Genomic DNA, 18,991 nt, shown 5'->3' with positions numbered 1-18,991 from the left:
TAAAGCCTCAGCTCGCGACGAACTGGCAACGCTTTGGGCAATGCTTGTGATTGAACTGGTATCTCTCATTTTTGCTTAACTCTTTTTCTTATTCAGACCACTTATCAGCTGTTGGTTAGTTCACTTCCCATTAGCTGAAGATGTGGCAACGCTTTGATTGAACCTGGGATCAGAATGGGAATGACAGCATTCTCTCTCTCTTTCTCTGTCATTTTAAGAAACCCCTTAGCATACGCGGTCAGTCTGGCAACGCCATGCCCACTTGGACTGAGATTAGAGGCTTGGAGGATGCCTATTTTCAAAGAGCATTCGCTCACATTTAGCTGGCTTCATACAATGTGGCAACGCCATGGACATAAATAAGCCTCGACTTCGACTGGGATTAGTTGATGTCTCCGCTTGTGCAGTGCTTAACCTGGCTTATTTAGACCGGTTACCAGCTGGTTGGCTGGTTGGCTGGTTAGTTAATGTTGCCCAATTTCACTTCATCTGAGTCCTGTTTGCGTCGGCTCAATTTGTAACTGTAAAGGCATCCAATAATATACCGAAGACGCGACAATTACAACAGTTTTGCCGGCAATTGTCTTCTTCTTTTGTTGCTGTTTTTGCTGTTGTTGTTGTTGTTGTCTCGCTTTTCATTTCGGCCATTTTTGTAGGCCAGTTTTTGTTGTTGTTTGTGTTTTTGTGTTCGTTTCCGTTTCCGTTTCTCATTCTATTATTATTGCTGTTTCGTACTGTTGTTGTTTTGTTCTGCTTCTTCTTCTGCAACTACAACTTCTGTTTGTTTGTCTGTTTGTTTTTTCCTGTTGTATTTAGCTACATAAATGTCTGACCTACGTTCAGAGATGCCCACCCCCACCCCAAACTTAATTTTTTTATTATTTTTGTTTTTTTTTCCTAGCACTTGTTTTGCTGCTGCTTTTTCTTATTGTCCTTTTTTAGCTTCTCTTTTCTCTGATACCATTAAAAATGGGATAAAGCTGTTTTAAAGTAGCTAACAGCTAACAGCCCCATGCTGGATATATATATATATATTCTTGATCAGAGACTATAGCAGCTAGAGAGTTCCAATTTGGAATATAAGTTATTGTCTGTCAGTGATAAATTTTATTTAATTTCATCGAGAGCAGCACCCATTTCGAGAGTATCGGAATAGGTGAATTTCGAAAGATAAAGCCTTCCAATTGGATACATGATATGCCCAGATATGTTAATAATTAAGTGTAAAAATTGAGAGTAGATCGAATAACAAGCACAGAAGCTGTTGGTAAATAAGCAACAATTCTACAAACTATTATCAGCCAAGTATATTATGCATTTAACAGCTGTGTTTAGGGTATCCTCTAGTCGAGCATTCTAGCTTATTCTCTTTTTGTTTCTTTTGTTTTTTGATAATTGGTTGACCCTCACATTTGCCGCACATTTAGTTTAGTAGCAGCTGAAAGCGTCTCAATTTCTTGTCGGTCCTTATGACGACACCAACAGGACCAACCAGACCAACGCATCCTCCTCACTCCGCAGTGGTCTTCACTTCATTTGTGTACGTTCCCCGTTCCCCGTTCGCCTCTTCCGCCCCACCTGCTACTTCTTCATTTCAGTTTTCTGGCTTTCCTTTTTCGCACACTTCGCATGTATTATTTACTTCTCTCAAACTGCTCTATTCGACTACCCTTAGACGTGTGAGAGAAGTTCCTTGGCTACTTGGCCAACTAGCAGATACTCCAACGAATCCTATCTGATTCTTTAAGCTCGTATATATCTACATATTTGTAGTCTATAAAAGAGAACCCGCTTAAGCTTAAATTTGAAGCCAAGAGTTGGCACTGTTCCATTGCAAAAGTGCAAAAGATAACCCAAGGGTGAAACATATATACGCAGCTCTAATATCCTATATGCCAAATCAAAGTTTCAGTTAATTTGAACAGGAAGTTGAGGAGAAGTCCTGCTAAACTGTCAACTGTCCTAGTAGCTTCTCCTGTCTAACACTTAACTTCGTGTGAAACATGGTAAGAATATTCAAGTGTCGTTCATCTGATCGACTGTTTGCCTTTGCCTTGCTCAGTATTCAGCTTTATGCCAAATTTAACTGCCTGACAGTGTATTCAAGTGTCGTTCTCTTTCAGTCTCCTGTTAGCTTTCCTTTGTTTTGTTTTAATTAAAGCTCTTGACCGCCAAAACGCACACAAAACAAAAGAAAAAAGAACTCGACTTCAGCTGTGAGCTGTGAGTTACACCTCGTGTAACCCTTCCCATCTTTCCATCATCATCTATCTTAAACTTTGAGTTGGTTTTTTTTTTGTTTTGTTTTTTTTTGTTCTTTTTATCGATGGTGAAAACCTTTTTGGCCAGCGCATGTCTATGCATTAATGAGGCTTATGGGCTTATAATAAGGAGACAGTACTCTCCACCTGCTCCTTCGCTCTCTCCAAAACAAAAAGTTGCCCATTTTGAGAATCGCAGCCACATCAAAGCACTCTCCATTCGCATCCCCATCGACATCGTCATCGCCATACCCATTCCCATTGCCATCATTCAATTGTGGTCCCATTTTCGATGTTTCCGATGTTGGTTCCATTTCAGTTTTGAGCCGAGTGTGAGCTGAATTTGAGCTGCTGCATCCCGAACTCTTATCAGACGCTTAGCTCTGCGGTTGTCCTTTATTATCACAGTCACAGTCACAATCACAATCACACACAGCTGCCATTGGCATTTGAGGTTAGTGTCAGCTGGCGAATACAAACTTATCAACTTGTTAATTTCCCTTCATTATTTTGTTTTATTCAAAGCAACCTTTTCACTTTCATTTATGATGCTCGACCATTTCAAAAAGTTCAAGCGAAATTTCAAATCTACTTCAAGTTAAAAGTCGAGTTTCACTAGCTCCTTTTAGGTTTTGTTTTTGCTTTTTTTATGGTTTCCTTCTGCATATTTCACTTAAATAAAATTATAATTAAATAAAGTGAGTTTTCAATTAAAAATTGGAAAACTGAAAGCTTATCAAGTCGATTGCGGACTTGCATATAAAATAATAATGATTTGGATGCCTTTGTTCCGAAATCAACTTAGCTTTCATTTGCTGGATGAAACCACTTGGATCTATTGTGGCTGAATATTCCTAGTCTCAGGTAGAGAACAGCTTAACTTTAATAATTACTCAGAACCAGGATTTGCATTTCTACTTCAGAGAATACTTCTAAAAAGAAGATAAACACTACATTTTTATGATTGTCGATTTAGGGCAAGCCTCTCTAGTTCTTAGACATTTTTTGTTATATTTCGAATTATTTTTAAAAACAAGCAAATATGTCTAACTTTCAGTTCGGTTTTCTAAAATTCAGTGCGATTATTTTACGATTTTGCTGAGTGTAGTCCATTCAATATATGTGGGATCTTTAAGACAAGCTTGTAGATTCACCGTGCGCTGAAAAGATGGCTTGTGGGAGTATCTTTTGAACGGTAAACATTTCCGACTCGGTATATATATATTCTGCTCAATGTCATCGACTTGGACCATGACTGGAGATTACTCCAATGAATTATCGCCCGGCTTGACTGTGAACTATAAGCCCTGCTCTCTGCTGCTCTGGAAAAATAAACGATATTGTACGCTTTCGCTTGTTTGCTAATTTAAATTTATGTTTATGAGTTATGGCCGAGACCGAAACCCTAAACCTAAAAGAGCCTTCGTCGATGAGCCGTATATCACGTATATTCATCCCACTCAGCCCTCTCAGCCCCTCAACCCTTTTGCTTTTGCTTGCCAACAGGAAAGGCTACCAGTCACCGCAGTGGTTGCACTTCTACAAAGTATAATTATGAATTTTTGGCTCTCTTTTGCTGCTCTTTGAGGTTAGCTATTAATTTTTAAGCGTATCGCGTACAACAACAACAATAAGACAACAACAACAACAACAACAATGACAATGAGAATGCCACAAATTCATTACGCAAGTCTGAGATTAGTTTTCTCGAGTAGAATAATTGCGAAGCGCCAATTAGTTTTTGAAATATGCGCACAGCCTGAGAAATTTGATAAGCCACGACTCCAAAATGATTAATTGTTTGGATGAGGCAACAAAAGCATATAAAATTCAAATGTATGTATTACACCAGGCATAAATATTCAGTAGATAATCCTAATAAATCTCGGCCAGAATCAAGCAATTGAGTCTCAAATTCAATTGTACTGTGCATAACACAAAAGTACCACCAAGTTGTAACATGGGACTGAAAAACTACCAATATTTTGGTCTGGTAAATATATTTAATTAAGAAGTTGGAGTTATAGAAAAAATATGCCTAACATTGTCGATCTGTTGACCTGAAAGCGATTTAGATAAGGATATTTCGATGCGTATCCACAATCACAGGTTAAGGAATGAAAAATGAAGAAGGCAGCTTAAACCTTTCAGTTCAGTTTTAGTCTTTTAGCTCAGATTCAGATGCACAGATTCATCAATAGCAATTCGACTTTCAACAGTAATTAAATTTCTGTTAAAACTATCTCTGTTTTCTTTCAATTCGAATGTTTTTATTTTTAGTAACAAATAACAAAGAATTAACAACGAACTTTGGCCATTTTGAAAGAGTTCAATTAGCTTGCCCAACATGAGTATTTATATAGATTTATTCTAGTTATAATATTTCTTGCAGGTCACAGCAAATGCAACACAATATGAACTGGAATCAAATCTTATCTTATGATTATCAGAGCTAAGATGTGAAGAGGTTTGCTAAGGGCAAATGCAGAAAGCGATAAACAATCCGATTTATTATTGATGTCAAATATATTTGACTTTTTATCTAATAAAGCTAAGCAATCCATATTTAATTTAAGTCGAACAAAGTGAGGCAGATAGAGAGATAGAGAGAGAGAGAGATATATTTATGGAATATAGTAACAAAATGAATCAATGCAAGTGAATTCATTTTTATTGATTCGAATTCCCAAGAAATAAAGAAAAAGGACACAAAAATATCTGTATACCCAATTGCTGTATTTATGCTGTAAGACAGCAGGGGAAGTTTGGAGTGGAAGTTGGTGGGTTGGGGGTTGAGGGTTGAGGGTGGGGCAGAAGAGGGAGCAAGGGCGCAAGCAACCAGCGAAATAGGTGTTCAAATATTTATGCCAATTTTGGTTGGCTTTGTGCTGAGTCGGAGAAAATACAATGACTACAAAATGAAACTATTTGCGGCAACGCCACCGATTTATATATGTATGTATATATTTTATGTATATTTATATATATATATAGATATAGATATTTATATATATGTATATAATATGTACACACATACATACAATAACCGAAGCGGCTTCACTGAATAAAACATGGGTGCAGCCAGCAAAGGGCAGGGCAGGGCAGAGCAGGCAAGGAACTAACCAATGTTGGAGACGGGAGACACAGGAACTGAGGAACTGAAACGATGCCTTCCCTTCATTTTTCCAACTAGAGATGAGTGTGCTGAATGCGAAAGTCTAATATGGTGAAGGAGTCAATGGCAAAGCAAAGTAAGAACATCGAAATTTCACCAATTCTTCCAATTCTTGAAATGATATAAATTTCAATGTTGATTACTTGTTATCCAAATGTTTGTGGGTGTGTTGTAAAACACAGTTAAATGTCGATCAACTGGGAAAGTATTTCCTGTTTCCATGAACTCTGCATATTCCCTTTTATAAACACAGCTTTGTTAATTACCATTTGGCAGCTATCTAGATTTCAATATTTGGTACAAATCGCATCGATTTTATGGCTGATTTTATTTACTAAATATAAATATGAAAAATATCTTACGATTTAATTAATGTTTCAGCTAAATTTTTATATTTTCCATTTTTGCATTATTTATTGTGAATTGAACAAAATTGGCATTATCTATTATGGATGCATCACTCTCCAAATTACTTCTATTTTTGTTGTTGTTAATTGTTTGGTGACTTCTATTTATAATCGAAATAAAATATAAAAATATTTTATGTCTTAATAAATAATAAAAAATATAAAATATATGAATATAAGTTCTATATATATATATATACACTTTTTTTTTGTATCGTGGGTCTCGTGCTCGTGTAGTACACGGGAGCATCTCTGGCGCTGAGAATGGCGCTCCTGCATTGGGCTGGCTGCTTATTTCCTGCCGTGCTTGGATAATCATCCAGGTAGCAATGAATTTCTGAATTTAGGCGATACTTTTTTTGTGCTCTTTGCTGGCGCTTTATTAAATCTGTTCCTTTTGAATTGTGTTGGCGCAAATCTTGGCATCGATGTGGATATGTATATGGATATAGATATAGATATGGATATGGATGTGGATGTGGGTATAGATGTGGATATGTAGACGATGGGCAATTACACAAGATGCGCTTATTACTACAGCTGCTGCTGTTTTTGGGGTGTGTGTTTTTAGGTGTTCAATTATTTATAAGCATGCTCAAGCAATCGCATCTTATTCAATATTCGATATTCAATATTCAGCATTCAGCACTCGGTTGTAAGGCGGCAAGTGCAACCAATTGCCATTCAAGTTCATTTCATATTCGAAATGGGGGCCATGCCCACGCCCACCCGCCCATCACAATAAGCCAAAACCAATAAATGGGATAGATTTGCGTACAACTTGTAGCATATTTCCTCCTTTGTCTTCGGACCATGCATATTTTTTCGAATGTGTTCGAAAAGTTTTAGTAACGCTTTCGAGTTGAATTAAAAGCCAAATTAAATTGTGATTTTGTTTGTGTGAGATCATAATAAATCAATCCAACTAGAAGTCAGTTTAGTTTCTTTAGGTTTAACCAACTTAGGAAGTTTCTTTGTAAATGCCCTTTTGAGATATTTCAAAAACCATTTTTGCGTTCACCAATTTTCTAGTTTTGTTTTGATGCCACTTCAAATGCATTTTTCTTTTTCATTGAGACACTTTTTAAATCATGTTTTTGAAGTTCACCATTGACCAGAACTATTTCCTGGTCGAATTCATGTGAAAGGTAGTTAAAATGACTGCTGGATTTTGAAAACCAGATGACAACTTGCTCAATTGCTTGTACAAATTTGGCAGGCACCCACAAAATTGCGACACAAGTCTAACGATAATTATACTTTAATACCGAAACTAGAAGAGCATATTGGCTTATGCCGTCCGTAGAAACTTGAACTTACCCGTCCTTCTGCAAAGCGTTAAGAGATATCGATAACATCGAGCCTTCATTTCAAAGCTAGAGTCTTCAAATTTGGAGGGTACATTGCTGGTGACCTCCTTCAATGTCAGCATATTCAATGTCAACCAATTTCTAGACTGCGAACAGAGTATGCCCCCGTCGGCTATGCCCGAAAACAACGTTCTCACTTTCTACTTTCTTGCGTAGTTGTTCAAATTGCTGCTGCGAGCGTTGAGGTAAAAAGAAAAAAATTAAGATGCGTTGCCGACCGACCAATAAAATGCAATGTTGATATAAAAACAAATTCACGCGGGTGCGACAAACCAAATGACAAGGACATTAAGCACACATGTACACACACACACACACACGCACACACACACGCACACACACCTCTCTCAAAATGTGTGTTAGGAAAGGGCAACTTTTGCAATGATTTCAACATTAGATTTTATTTGCACTTTCGTTGACATTTGCTCAGCCCAAAAACTGAAAGAGCAACACGCAACACGCCCCGTGGACACACAAGACACAGGACATCGGATGCACACACATACACACACACAAGCAGGTTGAAGGATAACGGCTGAGTGGGTGGTGAAGTTGGGTGTGTGATAACGTTTTTAAAGCGGCTACAAAATCTCCAAAGCACACTTGACTTAAATGTGCAGAATATGTGCTTGTGTGTAGGTGTGTAGATGTGTGTGTATGTGTGCGTGGGGGGTACAGGTAGACACAAGGACTATTAGAAGGAGCAAGTGAATGAGATGCAGGCTGAGGCTAGGGTTTGGTTTGGCCAAGACACTGAGTCAGTGGAGCGCAAAGCGTCGAGAGCTGTTCCCATTACCACAAGACGAGGCGAGGCAGCCACATATGACACTTGTTAATCCAACAACAACAGCAACAACAGCAGCAACAACAACAACGATAACAACAACAAATAATGGAATCAAAGGAGTGGCAGGAGGAGGAACTCAACAACCGATGACGAACAGAGCATGAAGCAATGCGGCTACACAGAGAGAAAAGCGAGCAGAGAATGCAAAAAGCACGCAACAATCTAGGCGAGTCCAAAGAAAACTCGACTTGGAGATACCCTGTGCCCTTTCGATTGCTTTGTAATTATGTAATTGTTAATACACAATCTTCTCCCGCTTTGTAGATATGATAAATATTTTATCGAGGTGTAAGCAAACCCAGTTGGAAAAACATATCTTTAAGATTGAGGATTTTAATCGATGAAATAAAATAAACTTGATTTGAAGAACTTACATGCCAAATTTCAATGACAACATTTTGGTTTATTTGCTTTTGAATTTTTTGTCGCTGTGCAGGAATAAAGTAAAGTCTACGCTAGTTGAAGACAATTCCTGTCAGGATTTTGCGACGCCACACAAGCGGCAACAACAACACACACACACAGAGCGCGAGAGAGAGAGAGAGATACATACATACGCATACCAATAAAAAGAAACGAAACGATATGGCATTTGGAATCCTCATTGCAACGAAAGTGATTTTAATAATAAATGAAATTTTTTCGGTTATTTTTGCGTCTTTTTGTGTTTTTTTTTTTTGTAACAACAACATGCAGAACACGCCACACATGGAAGAACGCTTGTTGTTGTTGTTCTTGTGTAGTTTTTTTTATTCTTGTATTTTTGGAGCATCCACAAAGGACTCGGCTTGAGGCTGTATCAACAGCCTGCTTGTCCGTTTTAGTGGTATTCTGTGGGGACAACCAAAACGAAAATACCCCAACTGTTCACGCCCTCCTTACCTTCCCCTCCCCTGCAGCATCAGCAGAATCAGAATCAGAATCGGATGGGAAAACCCTAAGTGGAACTTAAGTTGAATATCCCAAAAATGTTGCCCAAATGGGTGCAATCCAAATATTGAAAACATTTGCTGCATATCATAATTTGATTAGCTCAGATACTCTCCAAATATATTATTGGTATTTCTTTAAGCTCAATTTAATACTGCCAAAAGACTCACCAAATTGTTACCTTTACTGTATATAATGTATTATATTTTGTATAGTTTAGCTGATTGTAGACAAATATATATAATCTCTCATGTTAACTGAACTCTTTGATGTGGCCAAAACTCATTGTCAATTCTTTGATATTTGTCTTCGGTATTTAATTCGAATTGATAGAAAACATCGATATCTGTCTTAACTGGAATTTAATTATTTTTGAAAGCTTAACGATCGTACATCGATATATGTTTTTGATATTAAAATACTAATGAAAACAAAAGTCAGGCAAGGAACTGTCAAAAATCACATCTAGTTGCCATTGCTTGCATAAATAATTCCACATTCCTAATTGCTGACGAAATAGGCAAAAAAGTCAATTGTCGCCAAATATTCGAAGGAATTAAAGAGAACTGGTAAATAGAATACTCTGATTAAAATATTGCAATTGCATCCAGGCGAAGAGTGCTTTCTAGATTTTAGAATGTCCAGCTATACATCAAAGGCAAGGAAAAACCACTTTGAGCAGTTGGCACGGTTGAAACCACATCCGATTCGGCAGCCTTTGTGGTTGTGGTTTTCGGAACTGGAGATTCTATATGCTTCGGTGGGCATCGTCGATGACAGCGTGAAAGTCTTTCATTTGATGACCATACTGGAAAATGAGATAAGCGATGCCAAATTGGAGCTGCTCGAATTCTCGCTGGTCTTTGCTGATAAGCCTGATCACGGCCGTTCATCCTACGAACTGCTCAAGGAGCAAATGCTGAGTGTATATGAAGATATGGATTTGAAAGGATAAGACTACTGGCTTTTTTCCTTAGCATATTAAGCTAACTGAAAAAAAAAAAAAAACAAAAACAAATAAAGAGCTGTTCATTCTTGACGCATTTTTAAGAAGTCTGCGACGCCGTGGAATGTATATTTATTCTTGATAACCATCACAAGCCTAGTCAATTTAACCTGTCCGTCTATCTATTTATCGGAGGCTTGTATAACTAAATACTAGAGGCTGAAACTTAATGCAGGTTCATTTAATAATAGGCTATAAGACATACAGTTAAGTAAATAAGTCCAGAAATATACAATTATTTTCCATTTAGTTTGAAATGCTGGAAAAGCGCTTAAAAATTAAGTTGCTTGAATTACGTTGTCGTCTCGCTTGTTCAGTTTGTCAGGTTAAGTTAATGAGCGAATTTCACACACTACTCTGGCACATGTAGTCGGAGAGTGTCAAAACGAGGGGGGGGGATGGATGAAGAGCTTATTTGTTAAGTACTTAAACAACAGCAATTGAGCCACAGTTCGGGGATGCAACTCACAACTCATTTTCGATGTTAAGCCGATATGTAAGCAAAAATCATCCTGGCTTTGTTGCAATTACAAACGCAAAGCTCTGAACTCCAACCTGCATGTTGTGTGCTTAATGTTGTATATTGTGACTAACTGCCACTCCCATGCCCACGCCCCCACGCCCCATGCCCCCTTCGCTCTTGTCCCTTGTCCATTGTCCATTGCCTCATCTGTAAATGTATCTGCATCTGCATATGTAAATGCAATCAAATTTGCAACGGTCATTTGGCCAGCCAACCGTCCAGGCCAATCTAACGGCTATCATGCGGCATGTGGCGTGTGGCATGTGGCATGGACGGTGCATTTATATATTCATAAAGCTGCTGCCACTGCTACGAGTGCAACTGAATGATGTTTACCTCATAAATAAATAATTGTTTAGCACAAATATATACATGCAACACACATTGCAACATTACGGCACTCCACGCTCTAACTGGCAACACACAAATTACCAGCAGTCAAAAAGTAGCCAACAATATCTTCAGACCCACACAAAAAAAAATACAAATAAAATAGTTTAGGTTTAGGTTTAGCTTGTGTCGGCTGTCAGCCCTATGGGCTGACACACTTAGGCAGCTTTGGGTATGAAGGTTATTTTTGACTGGGGCCATGTCGGTGGGATGCGGCCAGTCTTCAGAATCCTCCCGAAGATCTCGTGTAGCCAGTTTATGGCTGTATTTCCCGCCTTTTGTAGTTGTACTGGGCTTATCTGGTCTGGGCCCGGAGATTTGAACGGCTTGAAGCTGTTCACTGCCCACTTGATGTTATCTTTGTGTATAAGAGACTTCAAAGATGTGCTCTCTATACCTTTGGTTTCTGCGCACCTCGGGGTCTGCTCGGAGCAGCCAGGGAAGTGGGTTTTAAGGAGGATTTCCAGTGAGTCTTCACTGATCATCAGACACTCTCCAACCTATTAGCTGGTCGCTCATAGATTGTGAGATGAGGGTCAGATAAAATAGTAAAACAAGTGTGAATGTTGCAATTGGGCAGAACCGACTGCGGCATACTCTGATAGTGAGCGTGGCGAGCGGGCAATGGGCGAAAGGGTAGTGCTGGTGGGCATGGTCGGAATAAGCTTTGATGATGATCTTTGAATAAGGTCACCAGCAATCTAACCTCCAACTTTTATGACTATGTCTTTAAAAGTGGTCTTATCGACAGATAGACAAAACACAGCATGCCAAAGCCGACTAGCATTGGTATCAGAGTATACAAATGGACCAAGAGGAGAACCAATAAATCACAAGTCGGCCACTAATTAATTTTGACGTACAGCAGCTTAAATCCCATTCGCAATAAAATCAAATACTTCAGAAATTGAATTACTTTTGCTTAGAGTTAGAAAACTTAAGCTTAAAATACTCTTACAAAAAAGGCACTTGGGTACGGTTCACAAATTAACCAATATTTAAGGGTATGCAAAAATGTCGATTTAAGAAACATGAAATTGTATCACTCAGATAAAAATCTGTCTGACTGCCAGTGTGTGTGTGTGTGTGTGTTCGAGAGCTTATAAGAGCATCAAAAAGGTTACTCAATATTTGTTGCACAGTTGCACATTTCTCGGGCTCAGCTGAAATGTTAAAGCAGGTCGCTAATTGACAACACAGTCGAGTTGCGAGTCCTTCACACACACACACACACAGAGACACACACACACACACAGAGAGAGAGACACACACACACACATAGAGACACACACATTCCCTTTCTCTCACACACACACACGTTAAGCCCACGCCTCATCCAGCTCGACAGCAGCTACAAAGAAATTGCAAGGAGTGTCGACAGATAAGGATGTACATATGTGTGTGTGGGAGGGGAGTAGGTATAGTTGCGGGGGGGTGGGGGTTGATGGGGTGCATTCAACTAAACCAAATAAGTTCCACTAGACTGGCCACAAAGTGTGAAGCGTCTTCGTCTCACGGCTGCCAGACAGATGAAGCGGCAGCTAGTCTCCCGTGGTCCCAGATACTATATCATTTTTTAGTGTTGGGCAGCCGCAAAACGAAAGAGAGCAGCCGAAACAGGACAACGATAAGGATCTTAGATACATACAGCACTTAGACAACTGAATTCATAAAAAAAAAAAACAGACGAGCATGCTCCACTAGCAGATATCCTCTAGTGAGTTCTCAAAGGATGCAGCCAAGGACCTTTACCAGCACATAGAGAACAGATAGAGACCATAAAAACAATTCACAATTCTCGACTAGCCTCTGGTAAGATCCAAAAGGGAACAGGACTGCATACCCTAATATGCAGAAAAAGAAGAACAAAGTTTCAAATTGTGGGTGAATGTAAATGATAAGCAAATGAATATTGAAATGAATATCGAATGGGAATATTTATAGATTTCGGATTGGAATACTGAAAAGTATTAGTTATTAGTATATGTCACATGGCAATTAATCATAAATAGAGAAAATTTACACTTTTAATATAGAAAAGTCGAATGTTTCAATATGGAAATCGTATTTATATTATTTCTTATTATTTGAATACATTTAGTACTAAGATATTAAAAAGAAAATATTATAAATATAAAAATTGAAACTTTAAAAAAGCAAAAAACGCATATGGATATTTCAATAATAGATTTCTATTGTCTGTCACAAGCATTCACATAACTCAATATACCCTTTCTGTCTTTTACTACTTGAACATGTTTGCTGGGCATAAAAGGGCCAAAATCCCGAGCCTCAGAATATTCCGAATTCTGTATTCCGTATCCCGTAACCCGTATTTGGTATCCAGAAGGACGCCCGCACTTGAATTAAATATCTTACGGTACTTATTTTGGTGTGTGCTTGTGTGTGTGCTGCATGCGACGAGACATTCCATATGCATTCAGATACACACACACACACACACACACACACACACCTGCATTTACACACTTGTGCTAAACCAATTTGTCTGACTGCTTGCGGTGATGATGATGTCTGTGTGTGTGTGTGAGTGTGTGTGCTTGTGCAGTTGTGAGTATGTATTTAATTGTAAATATTGTTGCTGCTGCTGTTGGGCGCCAAGGTACAATCGAATAGTTATCGATTGTTTCTCACAAACGTAAGAATGCTTAAGCCTACAACAGCGATTCGATGATTATTCATACTTAGATGTTGATTCAAGTGCTTAAAGTTGAGTTTGGCAAACTCTTCGAGCTGCCCACGGGTGCCACTAAACTAAACTAAAGCCACATTACAACCGAGCAGCAGTTGTAGTTGCTGTTGCTCACTTGAAGGGTATATCGTCCAAGGATGGTGCATGAAATTCATCTGCTTGCCAGCTGAGGTATAATTCAACTAGAGTTTATCAACAATATGTTAAGGCATACACATTCCGGATTGAAAAGGATATATATTCATAGTTACCATCGATACTTATCGATACATAGAAAACGGGGGGAAATATCGATAAATTTATAGTCTAGAAACATTCCACATTTGAAAGCTCCCTCTCTCACATACTTAATCTGAGATCGGCAGAACACTTTTCTTTAAAATTACTATCGGAAATCGATTCTTATCGATATTTACGAAACAGAGAAATGTATTGCCAAAATGAAACAAAATAGATCCGCATATCATATATACTGCTACTTATTATCAAAATTTGTAGTCGCTAGATATGGTTATAGTCTCAGAGATAGCCTTGTTCATAGAAGCAGACAGACGAACACGGTTGGATCAACTCGATTGTTGATTTGCTAATCAAGAATAAGAATACTTAGGCCTCGATTCATTTTGCTTATATGTATGTAGGGTGTCTCAGTGTCGCTTTTAGTCAACTTTTCGTTGGCTGCTTAGCCATCCTGTTTATGTTCAAGGGACTGTCGACGAGGCGTCGGCACTTTCTTCGTTTTGCAGCCTCATAAGAAATTCATAAGTATTTCCGCTTCTGTGATTTTTGATTCGGTAATTAAAATGCAACTGAGATTGCGTTACATCTCTGTGTGTCTGTGTATGTGTGTGTTTCTGTGTGTGTGTGCGTGTGTGTGTGTGTTTATGTATGTGTGCGTGTGTGTGTACAGGTTTGTGTAGAACATTTGTGCACAGAGTAGAAGCATTTTTCATTTGTGGATGCTTATATTTGTTATTGTTGTTGTTTGTGTGTTTGGGTTCTGTTGATTTACTTTACACACCAACACACGTATACCTTCCAGCACACACACACACACACATGTAGAGCACTTTAGTTCCAAGAGGCACTGGAACTGTTGAATCTGTTGTCAGGTGCTTAACTAATTGCTCGGGGTATATAAAATGTCTGTGAAGGAGTACAGTACTCATTGGCAATGTGTGTGAGTTACATTCAGTGAAAAGAAAAATTAAATAATGAAATTGTGACTTAATAACTCATTTAAGTGACCTGGAATTAACTAAACACATATTTCGATTATAGCGAAAAGGTCACGATTAAATAAATAATATTTAGTTAAAAAAATTAATGACCAAAACTGACAATTGCAAAAATTAATTTGTACTTTTTGGAACTACATTTACATTATATGAAAATTGACTGAATGCAGAAAAATAAATGGAATATCTGTCTCTCTCTCTCTCTCTCTCTCTGTCTGTCTGTCTCTTCTTAATATGGAATGTGGAATTGCTGGAATTGCTGTGGGGTAGCTTGTTCGAGGGTGGGGTGTGCAAAGGATGGGTGTATGTGAGGGGGTTTCTTTGCCACTGATTGCTTAAGCGCATTCCAGCAAAGCTTTGATTACTCGAATGGTTTCTAAGCACCTGGCCAGATGCTTCGGCACGGAAATGCAACAGTCGCAAAACGCATTATCTGCTTCAGCTGCCAAGTGGACGACGACCAGAAAGACGCAAAAAGAAGAAAAGCAAGCAGCCGACCAGCTCGATGGCAAAAAGCAAACTAAAACCAAATCAAGATGAGCAAAAAATAAAAACAAATAAAAATATATAACATTCTATAATTTCATTTACAAAAGTTTATCTACAAGTGCTCGATTTGTCGGAAAGCGGGATTCCGGCAACAGGCACCGCACCAGCAATGCGACTGAGAGTAAACAGAAGCCAAAGAGGCACAGGCCAAGAGGCTCTCTCTCGGGACAAAAATAAAAAATAAAGTACAACAAAAAACTAATGGCATCAAAGAAGCAAATCAAATATTGCTCGAGTGCCACTGGTAGCAACAACAACCAACAACATTCGACGGTTGCCGTATAAGAAAACATGCAGATGGTCCGTCAAAAGTTTTCACTGTAACTCTCGAATGATAAACCGCGGAGCAGCCGGTTAAAGGCCACCAAGGGGACAAGGCTAACACGGCAGGGAACAGGGGACAGGGGAGAGCGGTGCTAGGTAGCTGCGCTATCTTTCGAGGCGAACGAGTTTATATGATTTTGATGAATTTCCGTGGCAACGACGCCAAAATGAAAATGAAAATGTTCAGCAGAAGCGAAAGAAGGAAACAAGTCAAAAGTGGCACCCTTCGGGAGAGCATCGAAAGCATGACGATCCAGATACCCTGTAGTTATATATATATATACAAATACATATTCAATTTTGATACATTTTGGTGCACACTTTCTAATCCTTTTATCAAAACAGAACCGATTTTCATAAGCCAAGCAAATTTGATCATGACTTTTCCACGATTTCAATGGTCTATAATCCGTTTAAAATGAAAAACTGAATTCATGCTTATAAAGAATATATGTAATTCTATGTTGCCCTTTGGGGTCACTATTCAGGCAAACAGGGTATTCAAAATGAGTGTTGGACGAGGGCGGACAGGGAGGCAGGGAGGGGGACGCGACTCGATAAGTAGCAGTTAGGATTTCGCTGCTCAACATCCGCGCTTCAAGAGAGACAGAGATAGGGAGACAAGGGTGAGGTATAGGGACAGGGAGAGTGAGAGTGGGGGTGGGAAGAGGAGCAGAGGAGCAGAGGCTACCTGCTTTGAGTTTAATATTAGAAATTGCAGCGAGGATGATAAAAAATCATTGAAGCTGAGCCGAACTAGAGGGGCAGGAGACGGAGTGAGGAGGGGAAGGGGATGGGGCTGGGAAAGGGGACTGTCTACTGTTGGACAAGCGAAACCACTCACGCTCTAACCACAAAGTAATATCCTGCAATTTAAACTTAAGAAAAATAAGGAAGCGTCTTTGATTTCCGTGTGAAATGATGTGCTCTGAGCACAGAAGGAAAAAGAAACAAGCAGACCGCACCTGAGAGTCCTGAGAGTCATTGTAAAACTTAATGGAGAATTTTCTTGATTCGATTTATTATTTGCTTAGATGGCTCAATTTTATTATATATTTTTTCTTTTATTTTTTCCCCATTCCCATTTTATTATTGCACTTATATGATAATTATTGTTGCGACTACAAATTGGCTCCGTTTGGTGCATAGGTACTGGTGAGTACTGGTAGGAACAACCTTTTAGTTTACACAGTTATCCAAATCAAACTCACCAATTATGCGATTAAATATCTTACTAAAACTTGGACATCAATTCATTGGCATCTTGGGAAGACTTCAAGCAAGGAGGAACCTCGCAACCGCTGGCCGCTGGACGCACAGACTTATTTTAGACATAGGAAGGAGGTCAACTTTTAAATAACCCACCTAAGGTATTTCAATATTATCGCTTGGTTTTGAAAGGCTCCCAAAAAGCATTTCCTGTCATGGACATTTGGTAGCCTTAATTCTATCAGTTGTTACCTATAAATATATTGAAATTTATTGTTTTATTTTAGACATGGAGCTGTTCCGTGAGAGTGAAGCGCCCAAGTTCCTTGTGGGAGATTACACGGTGCATGGCCAGTTTGACAGCGGCTCCTTCGGGGACATCTATTTGGCCACATCCCTATACAACGGCGAAGACGTGGCCATCAAAATGGAGAGAGCTGATGCACCACATAAACAGCTCGCCTACGAATACCGAGTGTATAAGGCAATCCGTCCGGCACTGGGATTGCCGCAAATCTATTATTTTTGCGAGCGGACTGAATATAGAGCCTTAGTCATGGAGTTGCTGGGTCCATCACTGGACCATCTGTTCGAGCTGTGCAGCCGGCAGTTTACAATGAAGACGGTATTAATGCTGGCCGATGAGATGGTGCAACGGCTGGAGCAGGTGCACAGCAGGGGCTTTGTCCATCGGGACGTTAAGCCCCGAAACATTTTGATTGGCCGCAATCTCAGCTGCAAGCGACTGCATCTGATCGATTTTGGTCTGTCGAAGAAGTGCTGGGATCCCATTACCAGTACCCATATACCCTATCGCGAGGATCGCACCCTCACCGGCACGGCACGCTTTACGTCCATCAATTCGCATGAGGGTCTGGAGCAGTCGCGTCGCGATGATCTCATCTCGATGGGATATATGCTCATCTATTTTCTGCGCGGCAAATTGCCCTGGCAGGGTATCAGAGCATCGACGAAGCACCAGAAATACGAGCGCATCTACGAGATGAAGCAGAGCGTTAGCAACGAGGTCCTTTGCCAAGGACTACCCAGCGAATTTGCCATGTATCTAAACTACTGCTACCAGTTGGCCTTTGACGCGGAACCCGATTATAAAATGGTGCGCAAAATGTTCCGACAGCTCACCATTAAGCTTCAATGCAAAATGAACCAGATCTATGACTGGGAGATGCTCTCGATCAATTACCATCGCAATCAGGCTAATCCGGCTAGCGGTAGACGGGCACGATCAAAAGCCAGATGCCACAAGGATAATGCCAGCAGTGGGTATCCCATCATATTCAATGAGAAATGCAATCGTTGGGATTAGCGAACTGCATTCAAAAATATTCACAACTGCCAATGGATACAAAATCGTGGACTCAACTCAACTCGACACTTTAGAAACAAGAATTTCGATGCAACAGAAAGCGTACGTCATAGATTAAAAAAAAAAAAAAAAAAAAATAATGCAGTGATCTGTTGTGATTTTATTTGTAAAGTATCAGTTAGTCGTAAATCGACAACCGATTCACAAAACTGAATATATTCTTGATTAGCATCAGTAGGGGATCGACATATACATTTACAACGTCCGTCCAGCTATCCACCCAACAATGTAAACTCAACTTAGTGTAAGCTATCTGCATAAAGTAAGAATGCTCTAGTTCACAGAAAGAGCTCGGCTGATGGATACCCTGAGTCAAGCTGTTGATTTTATGTTAGCGATCAAGTTTTTGTCATTTTCAGTATCATTTTGGATATAATTAAGATATTATACCTATGCCAAAGTGAAACTGTCTAGTTTAGGATATGTTATATTAGAATAATCTTAATTACAGAAATTAGCTCTCAGATAAGTTGTAGTAGAACACACATAAGATATGTGTAATGCATGTATAATATGATGTGGATTATCTGTCGAAATGAATAGGTATCTGCTAGTCGAGTTCTCACTCACTCACACCAACACTTGTTGGGAAAACATGCATACATATAACATGTACATATCTTTATGTGTCTTTATGCACTACGTACAACGCTGATGGATCC

At 39.2% G+C, this 18,991-nt stretch overlaps 1 protein-coding gene across 1 annotated transcript; it reads left to right on the top strand.

Annotated features, from left to right (window-relative positions):
- The first annotated feature begins 17,200 nt into the window (after positions 1-17,200).
- LOC6569386 (casein kinase I) lies at positions 17,201-18,388 on the top strand. Its single transcript, XM_001995779.2, has one exon. It carries the CDS (start codon positions 17,232-17,234, stop codon positions 18,267-18,269), a length of 1,038 nt encoding a protein of 345 aa, XP_001995815.1. The 5' UTR covers positions 17,201-17,231; the 3' UTR covers positions 18,270-18,388.
- Positions 18,389-18,991: the final 603 nt, after the last annotated feature.

Source organism: Drosophila grimshawi, unplaced genomic scaffold, assembly GCF_018153295.1.
Source record: "Drosophila grimshawi isolate 15287-2541.00 unplaced genomic scaffold, ASM1815329v1 contig_848, whole genome shotgun sequence".
Lineage (NCBI taxonomy): Eukaryota > Metazoa > Arthropoda > Insecta > Diptera > Drosophilidae > Drosophila > Drosophila grimshawi.
This window is presented reverse-complemented; position numbering and strand designations above follow the sequence as displayed.

What these genes read in the sequence shown, in the direction of transcription:
- LOC6569386 (XM_001995779.2), top strand. Translation starts at nt 17,232, where the DNA reads ATGGAGCTGTTCCGTGAGAGTGAAGCGCCCAAGTTCCTTGTGGGAGAT.